At 44.4% G+C, this 12,316-nt stretch overlaps 1 protein-coding gene across 1 annotated transcript in view; it reads right to left on the reverse strand.

Annotated features, from left to right (window-relative positions):
* Positions 1–4,185: 4,185 nt before the first annotated feature.
* The window catches only part of LOC119317704 (enhancer of mRNA-decapping protein 4-like), an 8,900-nt gene continuing 769 nt past the window's right edge, over positions 4,186–12,316 (reverse strand). The window contains exons 2-14 of the mRNA XM_037592197.1: positions 11,754–12,316; positions 11,016–11,065; positions 10,657–10,813; positions 10,352–10,570; positions 9,524–9,652; positions 8,503–9,076; positions 7,458–8,419; positions 6,106–6,465; positions 5,910–6,029; positions 5,533–5,703; positions 5,269–5,427; positions 4,945–5,070; positions 4,186–4,830 (exon numbers count right to left, since the gene is read on the reverse strand). The exon at positions 11,754–12,316 is cut by the window's right edge and continues 5 nt beyond it. Of these exons, the coding sequence (XP_037448094.1) occupies positions 4,522–4,830; positions 4,945–5,070; positions 5,269–5,427; positions 5,533–5,703; positions 5,910–6,029; positions 6,106–6,465; positions 7,458–8,419; positions 8,503–9,076; positions 9,524–9,652; positions 10,352–10,570; positions 10,657–10,813; positions 11,016–11,065; positions 11,754–12,316 (3,899 nt within the window). The 3' untranslated portion in view covers positions 4,186–4,521. The remainder of the gene's footprint in view (positions 4,831–4,944; positions 5,071–5,268; positions 5,428–5,532; positions 5,704–5,909; positions 6,030–6,105; positions 6,466–7,457; positions 8,420–8,502; positions 9,077–9,523; positions 9,653–10,351; positions 10,571–10,656; positions 10,814–11,015; positions 11,066–11,753) is intronic.

A 12,316-nucleotide genomic window follows, 5' to 3' on the forward strand; every position in this document is an offset into this window, starting at 1 on the left:
TTCCTCTCCAATTTCTGGTGAAGCCGAAGAATCAAATGCTGCTGATATCTCTCGCACCTCCAGTTTGCATCCAGGCACCAGATCGCATGGTCAAGTTCGATCTCCTACTTCCAACACAGCTATCGTCGTTGTACCAACTGCTAGCCAAACTGATGAGGGAGCAGCCACTTGGGAAGAACTAGGTCTTGGCAACATCATGGGTATGTTATCATTCGCATTTCAATATCACTTTGACATGATCTCTTTCTCAGATGGGGTTGAATCGCATACTTATATGCCTCCTATCACAACCCCAGGTGACGACATTCTTGATTATGGTCCTGCTGCTTCAAACACAAGGCTCGAATTCCCAACTGATGAGCAAGCAGCCACTTGGGAAGAACCAGGTCTTGGCAACATCATGGGTATGTTATCATTCGCATTTCAATATCAATTCGACATGATCTCTTTCTCAAATGGGGTTGAATCGCATACTTATATATGCCTCCTATCACAACCCCAGGTGACGGCATTCCTGATTATGGTCTTGCTGCTTCAAACACAAGGCTCGAATTCCCAGATGATGAGACTTCATTAGCTAACATAACTTTTACACCGGACGGGAGTCCATTTGGCTTATAGGATGCGCTGAATGAATGAAGGGCTGAAAGAAACAGTTTTCATTCAATTTTGAAGTGATAGTGATAGGAAGTACTGAAGTCCTGCGGCATTTAGGTGGTGAGGGATTAATAGGATTTTGTAGTTTTGGGTTTTGTCCACGACACGGAGCTTGAGAACCATTCCCTCGAACTCAGGGATGTTCTATTGGGGGGCTTTGAGGGTGGTCAGAAGTCTGCTAGGTTCAAAGAGCTGGTGCTGAAGAGGGTGGCTTGGCTCAAAATGCTCATCGTCCTCTTGGGAACATGTAAGGTCCACTTGCTGAGGTGTGCTGGGGCCAAAAAGGCGACCTTTTTCTATCAATCGTGACTAGGAAACTACTAGGTTGGAGCGCTTGGTGAGGTCTCCTGTTGCTTCTTAATAAGGACGGAAACGATGGAATGATTGAACTCATGCTGAGATTTGAGCCGCGTGTCATGTTTCTTCTTGTTTTCTGCTTGTTATTGCAGCTTGTCCATTTGTCTCCGTGTATGCCTCGCAGCAGCCAGACCCCAGTTGTTACCGCGCGCCACTTGCAGCACCGCTCAGGGCTGTTGTGTCGCGCAGCTCGACGCCAGCCGGTTCAAGCATGGTCACGGTCGCCGCATCACTGGTTGGCCGGTTCCAGCACATACCGATCGCGGTCGCAGCATCGCCGCCGATCTGCTCAAGCACCACACGCGCCCGCACGCAACATTGTCCCCAAATAGTTCCAGCACGCAGCGATCACGGTCACAACGTCACCATTGTGTAGCAGCTGCCCCACGCACGCAGCTTGACGCCGGTCGGTTCAAGCACGTGGCAGCCGCGATCGTTGCATCGTCGTCGGCCAGTTCCAGCACATAGCGGTTGTGGTTGCAGCATCTCCTGCATGCAACTTCTTAGCAAATAGTTGCAGCACGCGGAGATCGCGGTCGCAGCGCCATCGTTGTGTAGCAGCTCGTCGGCACGTGCTCGCAGCTCGACATCGGCCAGTTGAAGCATGCGGCGGTCACGGTTGCCGCATCGCCATCGGCCCGTTCCAGCATAGAGTGGTTGTGGTCGCAGCATCGCCACTGATCGGTTCCAGCCCCACACGCTCCCGAACGCAACATCGCCCCGAATAGTTCGGGCACACAGTGATCATGGCCACAACGCCACCATTGTGTAGCAGCTCGTAGCTCCTGGTGTCACCGATCACTACTAGGGAAAAGCCTATACACAGAATCTTACCAGCAGCGCGCTTTAAAATCAGGCGTTGCTGCTAAGTAGCAGTAGTGCGGGCAACAGAAACTCGCTGCTGAAACAAGTTTATCAGTAGCGCGTGCACCGCAAGAGTATGTGTGAGGCTATTTATTAATTGATATGTTTTTCTTATTCAGAGATTGCCAAAGAACCTATCTGTGAGTTGTGGTATCGAGCCTGATGAAGAAGGCTCAGTTGGACTACGCCTTACCGCAAGGGGCTCCGTCACCACATGTACTTACCGCATGGACACAGATGGTCGCACACACTTGAACTCGGTTGGGTAGAAGAGATTCCTCGTTGGCAAGAATCTTCATGTTGGACAGGCCATCCTAATTACTATCAGGAACACCCACCGCCTAGGCTTGAGGATGATGATCATCGTTGATATCATCTAGAACTACATATGTGTGTGTGGCTATATCATCTAGAACTATATATGATGATCGTCGTCGATATCATGTAGAACTACATATGATGATCGTCGTCGATATCACCTAGAACTAAATATGATGATTGTCGTCGATGTCACCTTGTACTGCTTGAGGATGTATGTTGAGTATATATGAAATTGTTATCTAGTACTCCCTCGGTTCAAAATTACTCGTCGTGGTTTGAGTTTAAATTTGAACTAAAACCACGACGAGTAATTTCGAACCGAGGGAATACTACCTAGTACCTATAATGCTTTATGAAATTGATATCTAGTAGTACCTAGTATCTGGAAATTGCAGTTTATCGAAGCTGGAGTGGGAAAATGGTGAAAGATATAACAGTAGCGCGGGACCGGAAAATCGCTATAGCTAAATAATAGCAGCGCGTTCCTGAAAAGCGCTGCTGCTATAGTCAATAGTGGTAGCGCGGGTACAGGCAGCGCTACTACTAAGAGTTAGCTGTAGCGCCTTATTGGTAGCGCGGGCACCCGTGCTGCTGATAGGCCTAAAACCCGCGTTGCTGCTAGCCTTTTCCCTAGTAGTGGATAGCAGCAATGGGCATCGCTGGTTCCAGCAGTGGTCGGTTCTCGTCGCAACAATGGGCGTCGGTGGTTCCAACAGTGGTTGCTCGTGTCGTAGAAATGGACATTGTCGGTTCCAGCAGTGGTTGGCTGCTTGCTTGTAGTAGGCTCCGCCGGCACCCACAGTAGTGGTGTCGCGTTGTAGTAGTCGTGCTGACCGTACCTTACGCTTGCAACACCGGGAGGCTGCTCACCACACCAGGAAGCCGTCGTTGGCTGCTCCCAGTGGCCACCGCCCTTGTAGCACACTCGACGGTCGTGGAAAAAATGTCCGGTCGTCAGTCTCCTCGCTTCTTTGCATTAGCATGTAGTGGGCATGCAACGTCGCTTCTAGGCCCTTGGGGCACCGGTTGGAGCTCACCGGAGGGCAATATTATAGTATAGCCAAAACCGGCTATATAAAGTTGTCACGTCACCTATAGTCAATCTAATAGCCCAGTTATAAATACATGGCCATACTTGTATGCTATGTCATTAATATGTTCCACATCTTTATCTCACAATTTTTGCTACTTTGCTAGAGCCCGAGCTGGCTATAATTCTACTGCTTGTTTCTCTTTTCTCTTCTCCAACCAAGCAATAAGAAAACTGATGTGGCATCTCCTAGAGCTCGGGTAGATCACTTTATTATACTTGCCCTTACAACAGGGGAACAATAGTTGTTGAGCTCCAGCTCTTACATGGCTTTGTAGCCTCAGGAATAGTAAAAGGAGAATTGCTATGTAAGCAAAGCAAGGTGAGAGTTATCTAAAAAAAATAGCAAGGTTTGATGTTTTTTTTAATAATTTGAATTGCTTACCACATATGCAAAAGCACGAAAATGACTGGGTAAATGACGGCTGGGAGAGGTAATACAATCTGAGCCGTTGGATGTCGCATGGAGGGCGTTAAGTCTTTTCAATACCGTTGCAGTGCGTCGCTTGGGCTGTTGCAGTGGTGCTTCAGTTAACTGAACATGGTGTCCCAGTTATAGGTACTCAGAGTTCACTAGGACCTAGCAGCTATATGTGCATCAACCTATCTACTGCATATGATTAATATACCTAGTGTGGTTTCTGCTCTAATGCAGCAGCATAATGCACCAAAACCCACCCACCCTGCCCAAAAAAAGCTTTTCGGCTGCCACATACATGCAACGATCACATGAGGATGTGTGGCTAACGGCCTGACACAGACAAAGCTCGAAGTGTCACCGGCTTCCAGGCGTCCACCCGGTTCCCAATCCCACGTCAGTAGTCCATACATAGCTGTACAGACGATAAGCTGCAACAGCAACAGGCAGGTACATGAAAAATCAAGACGTCAGCAGCTTCCACACACAAACAACATCAATCATATTTTGGGTGAAAGCAACAGCCACTCACCAGTGCAAGCGGCTGCTACCACTATCAAAACTTGGAGCTACAAAGGACGACTGTGTGCTCAAGAACAAAGAGACTTGTAGACAGTTCACATGGAAATACTCCAATTTAAGTCCAATACAAGCCTAATTTACACCAGGGGGCGGGCACATCAGCCCTTAACAATTTTTCTTGGTGACAGTTTCCATCGTCCTTCTAGGTTTCCCTTGCTTTTCAAAAATTTCTCTCTATACAAAGAAAGAATAGACCATCATACTCCCCCGTTGTTTCTGCAGCCAGCTAGAATCACTTGTAGCTAAGCAGAACTGAGTTGATGACATGCATAAGCAAGCGAAGATTGCTGTTATCCAATGGACTGGTGGTGGGGAGCGACCGGTGGTGAGCCAATTTGGCGTAGACTTGCTCGAAGATGGGCCTCACATGTATGGCGATGACTTGGTCTGTCGGATTGATCGCCATGGCAACATCTGTCATCCACTGAATTTTCCGGGATGTCTCGATGCCAATATCAACTGCTAGCTGCTGGAGTAGGGCTAGGAGGACTCCCTGGTTCAGAGGGACTGGGGCCATTGTACATAATCCACGCAAATCAACCTGTACAAGAGGGTAGAGCTATAACAAATCCAACACAGCTATTCCAGTATGAGCAAGTTAATGAACAAGGGTCATATAGCTCAGCATTAGCTGACCAATCAAGGACGACGATACCTGAGAGCATAACCAAGACACAATTGACACGTCACTTCTTTGAAGTGCTACTGTAAAAGCCTCGTCAAATTTGTGTTCAGCTAGCAGTCTTCCCAGCTCCTTCATCGGGTCTAATGGTGCCTCGACCTGAAAAATTGCAGGGCACATGAAAATTATATAGATGTGATGTCACCAATCATCATATTATTTACCTAAGACAAGGAAAATAAGATTGAAGACTCATCCCTCAATACCCAATAGGCATACCCATACTACATCAAACGGCTTAGACAGGTCGCCAATCAGAAAAAATGTGTAAGTTTAAAAGGTTTCAGAATTCAGCACCTCTGGCGGGCCAGTGATAGGACCATTGTTGGGCTGCAGAACATTTGTATTTTGCGCATTGGCATTGCCAGATGTAACCAGCGCCAAAATTTTGCGATTCCCATCAAGTAACTCTGATGTGAGATTCTGGGTGATTGAGGACGCAGAAGTGATAGTTTCCTGAAAAGTAATTATATAAACATTTTTGTTATTATACAATTGGAAAGGAAAAATGCATACTTTTAACTTGCTATTTCCAGCCATTCCAAATAACAAATATCCTACCTTTAAAGTAAGCACCAATGGAGTATGTGCTGCCTCAACCTGCTGCTGAATAGCAACAGCATGCTCAGACATTCCTTTCTGGAATGCACTGTCTACTTGCTCAAACATTGTCTTGCATGATTGTTCAAATGCTGGAACAAGCAATGATTCAAAGCTAGTGCGTAAAACATCCTGCATACATCCATTTAAAACAAATTAGTACATCTAGCAAAGCTAAAACAAATTGATCTTACAGTAAATTTCATATATAGATGAACAACTTAAGCAATCTACTGAGAAACAAAGGCACGACAAACAAATCAGATGCAACATGTAACATGCCACATAAGAGCTGCTAGAATACCATCTATAAGAACAAACTACAAGATGATACATACCTGAAGAGTCTGTTTTACAGATGTATGAAATTGCATTTGGATTTGCCTAGCAAGTGTAGCTTCAAGTTTTGCAGTAACAGATTTGTCCAGCTGATTCACCACCTTGTCACCCACCGCTTTCTAAAAGCAAACAGTCAAACAAGAGCAAGGGTGGCAAAAGCAAGAACAACAAATGCAACAGGAAGTTAGGCACAACCTGAACTGCATCAGCAACTATAGAAGTTAAGGACTTCTCAATAATATGTGTCATTGCCCGTGCAACAACAGGTCCAAGTGAAGAAACTTCTTTCTTTACTAACTTATCCAACATAGCAGGAAGGTCCTTGTTTATTGAGCTTGTGATGAGAGTGGTCATTTGCTGCATTCGCTCCCTTTCAGCCTTCTCACGTTTTGTGTTCTCCTCCAGGAAACGAGCCCACAAGGCATCAATGCTAGCCTTGATAGATTTTTCCATTGTACGGCCTAGTGATGTTTCAATTCTTTTGCCTTCCTTCGCAATGGGAGCAATAACGATAGTACCTAGCTGCTTCTGCATATCCTTCTGCATGGCTATTAGCTGCAAGACACGCGACCACACAGTAAATAAACTGAAGCTCATACTCATATAACGCTGATCTAAAAGCCATAGTGTTATAACCTAGAATTCTCACCATCTAATAGCACTAGTCAAGTGACAAATCAAAACAAACCAAGTATATCTTTTCCTAAAAAAAGAGTAGATATTTGCTGATTTTACAAGCAGGCACAATTGTTAAGTTGGCCATAGATGGCTACATCATGTCCAACTCAGGGTACTGGACAAGTGGGCCAATACTAGATGGGATACCACGGTTGTCACTCCATGGATCTTCATTCCAATTAGGCCAGTGCTTTTTTCCCAGTGAAACCCAGAATGAAATGACAATTTTACCTGTACAGATTTTCTCATGCATCTCAACAAAATATTTAAGAATGTGTGTTTACATGCAGGACGTGAGAAACAAGAAAACTACCAGAGTCTATAAGGAATTTGTATCCGTAACACCTAGTTTGGATGGACCAGGAATTGAATGGGATTCCAACCTCAGCCTATCCTACTCAGTACTCACATTGATTTTAAACTTGAAACTGCGCCAAGTTTATGCCAGGTTGGCAGGCTGCAGGGTCACATTGGTTCCCACTTCCCAGCCCAATCTAAACTAAGCATAAAGAAACTGTCTTCAGAAAGGACAACCCTGTGATTTTCTAGTAGTAGCAAGTCTAATAACCAGTCAACAGCCAAATTACTCTTGAATTCAGGCCAAATATTATCGACATGTAAAACTAGAGCTTATATGCAAATTGCTGTTGACGTTAGTACAGTACAATAGTACATCAAAGAAGCATTAGTTTCATATTGCAGGCCGGATGGCAAAGAGACCACGATGGTCGTATTGCAATAGGAGGCCAAGACGGTCGTATTGCAAAGTCCAAACAGCAAGTAGAACTCCAGAATACTACAAGCAACTCCATTCGACTAAAGTTACTTCAGAGTACATAGATAAGAGAATAGTTTAATGCAATGCTCACCTGTTGCAGCATATCGGCAACTTCTGAAGAGGATTGAATAGGAGGGTATGCACTGCTGACAGGTTCATGTGAAGACTCAGTTGAGTTAAATGCACTTGTAGAAGGTGATGACTGACCAGATGCTTGAGGATGAAAAACCTTGTCCTTTGTATATGAAGATGATTGCTCCCTAGACACAGAGGAGTCACTTATGCCAGGTTTTTCTACGGTTTTGTTTGAAACATTTTCTCCAGCAGCACCAGTATGGTCAGGGACCAGTCTATCAGATGGTGACCGTGATTCTTCCACGCTATACTTATCAGTTGTTACTGAACGCTCACTGATCATTTCAACAGTTTGCTCCAACGAATTTTGATCTTTCTCTGAGTTCTCACAGACAACTTGAGCTTCCTTGACAGCTTCAAGTTCCAAATCATGATTAGATTTACTCTCATCGACATGTTTTGCTTCCACTTCTGCAATCCGAGGGCTACTAATAGAGTCATCCTGGATTTTTGCGCCATCAGATTTAGAGATCTGATTGCTTTCAGCAGACAGAGCACCTGATATAATTTCAGATGGAGTTATGAGATGAGTGGCATTTCCTCCTACCTTAAACATCATGCGAGGATTTGGGAGCATCTGAACATCACTGTGGCTGTCTCTTAATTCATCCTTTCCAAAATTGTCCTTTGGCATGGGTGTATCTTGCCTAGCAAGGGCAACTGGTTTTGGCATGGGTGTATCTTGCCTAGCGAGGGCAACTGGTTTTGGCATGGGTGTATCTTGCCTAGTCAAGGCAACTGGCTCAGTGATTCGGCTTGTCGAATAATCAAAAGCTGATTGGTCTTTGTCACGGTTGCCTACTGATGGTCCTGATCCAGTAAGATCAGTGTTTGATGCAAGAGGGGCAGACTGAAGATGCGCAGAACCATCACCTTCTGTGTATGTAAGTGGTGGAGCTGATGGCTTAAGATCAAACTCTGCAGATAATGAGATAAATCATAAGCAAAAGAAAACTCTTAATTAACTGAAGCAATTGAATGAGACATGGTAATTGTTTTACCTGCAGTCTGATCAAAAGTTGATTGTTTACTCGAAGTACCGATGGTATAAGAATCTGTAAAGCTAGTTCCCGTGGATGACTCTGCTCCTACCACTTCCAGAGGTGTATCATAAACACGTGAAATAGCAGGGTCTCTTCCAAATGAGGTAGTGTCAGATGTAGGAGGCGAACAAAGTGATAACTCCAGCCCATACTGCTGGATGGCCATTGTTTGGACACAATAGACTTGAACTACCTGCTCACCATCAGGTTGGCTTTCATGTGTGCCAGTAAGACTTAAAATAGGCATCGCGACTGTAAAATCTGCGATATAATCCAAGCGGGTAGAAGCGGGGTCTGAGCCATACTCAACATGCACAGCGTAAATAGCATTCTTCTTCGCATTCGCAAGTAAGATAATGCTTGCTTGAGGCAGCACTGCGACTTGGTTGAAAAATGCCTCCTCGACTTTAGGTTCCAGAGAACTAACAAGTTCCAGAGTCTGCGTGCAATTCCAAGTCTCAGAGTCGCTTGGCAACAACCAACCTTCTTCATTAGTAGAAGCCCAAATTTTAATTTCTCGGTTTAGAGGACCCTGCATTAAGAACCAGAATAGCATGTAAGACATCTGTTAACATATTTGCACAACATGCAGTCAATTATTCTGTTTCTCAGAAGATGATAAGAGCAGAATCACATTAACTGATCATTTCTAACAGAAATAGAATATCTACAAAATGAGTCTACCATTTGAACATTATATAATGTAGCATTTCACAGACTATCCAAACCACGAGCAGAGTCTTTGCCTCTTTGTCCCTTGGCAATTGTAGGCAAATACAGCTCCGTTTAGATTTTACTAAAACTCAAGTGGTACAGGCACCTTATAGTTCATTCCTAATTAATATATGTCATTGTGTTTTGGTATATGTAACGTTGTAAAACTGAGCAAGATGCCCCAACAAAAGCGTGTGCTTCAAAAAGGCAAGTAAAACTAAGCAATCATTGGGACAAATTAAGTAATCTGTGCAAGAGTGCATACAGCAGTGATGAGATTTATATGATGCGGGCGCTCAGGTGCTGTAAGAAAGGCAACTGAGTAAACAGCTTGACCATCATGTGGCTTTAGAATCGATAGAGGTGCTAACTTGCGATCGTCCCAAATCTTTACCTGCAAAATAAACCAATATACATTACAAATGTGCTTAGTAAGGATGATCAGCACTTCTCTAAATAAAATAATGTCTAACAGGGAAAAGAGAGGCCAACTAAGTCGAAAAATTGCCGGCAGCCTCATTAGTGCTTAACCTAGCAGCTGATGTTAGTTTTCAACCGACTATTAGCAGTAACCAGACAGCACCTGATAACCATCAATCGAGGTTACGCGAACATAGCAGGTGAAACGTACTTCACAGTTTTTCTATGCACTGCAAATAATTTTATATGGTATATATTGCTGACTACAACAGCGTAAATGCAGTCAAAACCATCAAATCAAGGGGGAGACAGTCCAAACCACATATCATTCGATGAACTATTTCCACGAGACATATGGTTTGCTTTCCTTTCTTAAGAGAAAGGTGCTTTGAAACGACAAGAGAACAAAGTATTAGGATACTATTAAAAAAAACTCTGCAACCAGAATAAAAATAATTAACTCTGCAAGCCTATCGATGGAAAATTCAGTCATATTTTAATCAATGGTTTTTTATACAATTTATTCAGTGAAATGAAAGAGGAAATAAGCTTCCATATTGCTCAGAAGAACTAGAATCTGATGGCATATTCAAGAATACCATTCAGAAAATACTTCTCCCAATTCCGCAGAATTCAAATTTTCACAATAAATAGGAGAGTATTTGATACAAACCGTGCCATCATTTGATCCTGAAGCCAGTCGGGTAGTCATCCACTGAGATATGGACAAATCTGTCACATCACCATCATGCCTACCAACCAAGCGTACACCATCAATAAGCTCATCAAGATGACATTTGATAGGTTCTTCAACACTAAAGTCTCTTCCCCTTCCAACTTTAGTTGTGTCTATTCTTAAGACACAGTTTCTGATTCCAACAAACAGAAGTTCCTGTAGGATAAACATGCAACTCCATTAGTGAGTTGAGATGCAAAATGAACTTGGAGGTGGCAAATGTTATGTAAATGATGCCTTACTTGCTTATGAGAGTGCCAACATATCCTTGGATGGTAAGCTACAGCATCACCTACAATTTGTATGGCAACTTCTATCTTTCCTGTAATTTGTGGTTTATTTTCTGCATCGGGCCCCTCATCAATCCTCCACACGTATATCCGTCCATCCACACTTGCGCTGCAGCAGAAGAGAGCAACTTAGCATACATGACCCACACAATTATAAAGAATAAGGAAAAGGATTAGCTATTTTTATATAGGATAAATAACCTCAGACAATGTTAAATATGTGATCTCCAAAGGAGAGTGAAGATAACTTTTTGTTGTGCTGCCAACTGGGTGAACAAATTCAGATTATGTTATTGTTCCATACACAGTACCTTGCTAAACGATGGACGTCCTCAGCGAAGAAAGCCATGTCCGTGACCCTCTAAAGAAGAAAGAACACAAGCCATAAGAAACAAATGCACTTTCATATACTTAGTAAAATTCGCACCCACGTGAAAATGAGGAGTGCATAACCAATTACCATCTAAAGATATTGACAAATATTGACATCAGAAATCCTCAGTCACTTCCTTGAACACTTAAATTGCGGGACAAGTTTACATACAATATTTTATAAATTAAAATTGCTGAATTTGAGCACGAGCAAACGACCACACAGTAACGGCCTTATGGGCAGTGATTATTCCATGAGTGTCATCCACATAGAATGTTCAAATTCACTGAAATAAGCTAATTCAGCCCTTCTTAACGGTCTAGCCAACATAAATTCAGAATTAACATATCTATTAATACATAATTAATTCATCAGCCTCGTCATGACATCGATACAAATAATAATGTATCAGAGGTTGTTTTCAAAATAACATGCAACTGAATGTGATGATAACAAAATATCTGAAAATGGTTTCACCCGAAAATGTATAAGGTATTTTATTCTAGCGTATGGGGAATGCAGTATCTACACTTTGAACTTTTCAGATCCTTTCCCTTAGCTAAATACATCATTCATCATTAACACCCACTACCCACTACCCAGCGATTCAATTTGTGGATGAGCATTTCTACATAGAACTAACCAACAATTTATCTCTCTGGACTAAAATATATACCTGTGTATGGCCACGGAGCAGTGACCGAAGCGCGGTGTTGATGTTTAGCACACGGATGTTCCCCAGCTTGAGCCCATAGACGATGTACGTCCGGTTTACAGCGATCTGCCTGCCCAGCACAAGACCTGGGTCTGACGTGTACTTGGTGATCGGCGTCACCTCCAGCTGTGGCGGCTGCGCCTCCCCAGGCAGCCTCGAGTCAACGTTGTGCACCGCCTTGTCCCCGCCACCCAGAAGCCGACCTCTCGGCACCTTGCTGCTGGTGCTGCTGAGCATCCTCGCCGGCGGCGCGGATGGCATCGCCGGGAGCGGCGACGGCTGCGCGGCGGCGAACTCCGACGACGGCGGGGGCATAGATACCGCGGACTCGAGGTGGCCCGACCCGGAGCTGCCGAGCAGCTGCATGAGGCGGGCGCCGGGGTTGGCGCCCCCGGCGGCCATGGGGTTAGCGCCCGGGTTGGGGTTCGCGTTCGGGTTGGGCATGGGGAAGGGGATGACCGGGCGGGGCATGGGGGGCTGGGGATCCTGCGGGTAGTGGAGGTAGGGGCGGAGGTGGAAGGGAG

Source organism: Triticum dicoccoides, chromosome 6A, assembly GCF_002162155.2.
Source record: "Triticum dicoccoides isolate Atlit2015 ecotype Zavitan chromosome 6A, WEW_v2.0, whole genome shotgun sequence".
Taxonomy (NCBI): Eukaryota; Viridiplantae; Streptophyta; class Magnoliopsida; order Poales; family Poaceae; genus Triticum; species Triticum dicoccoides.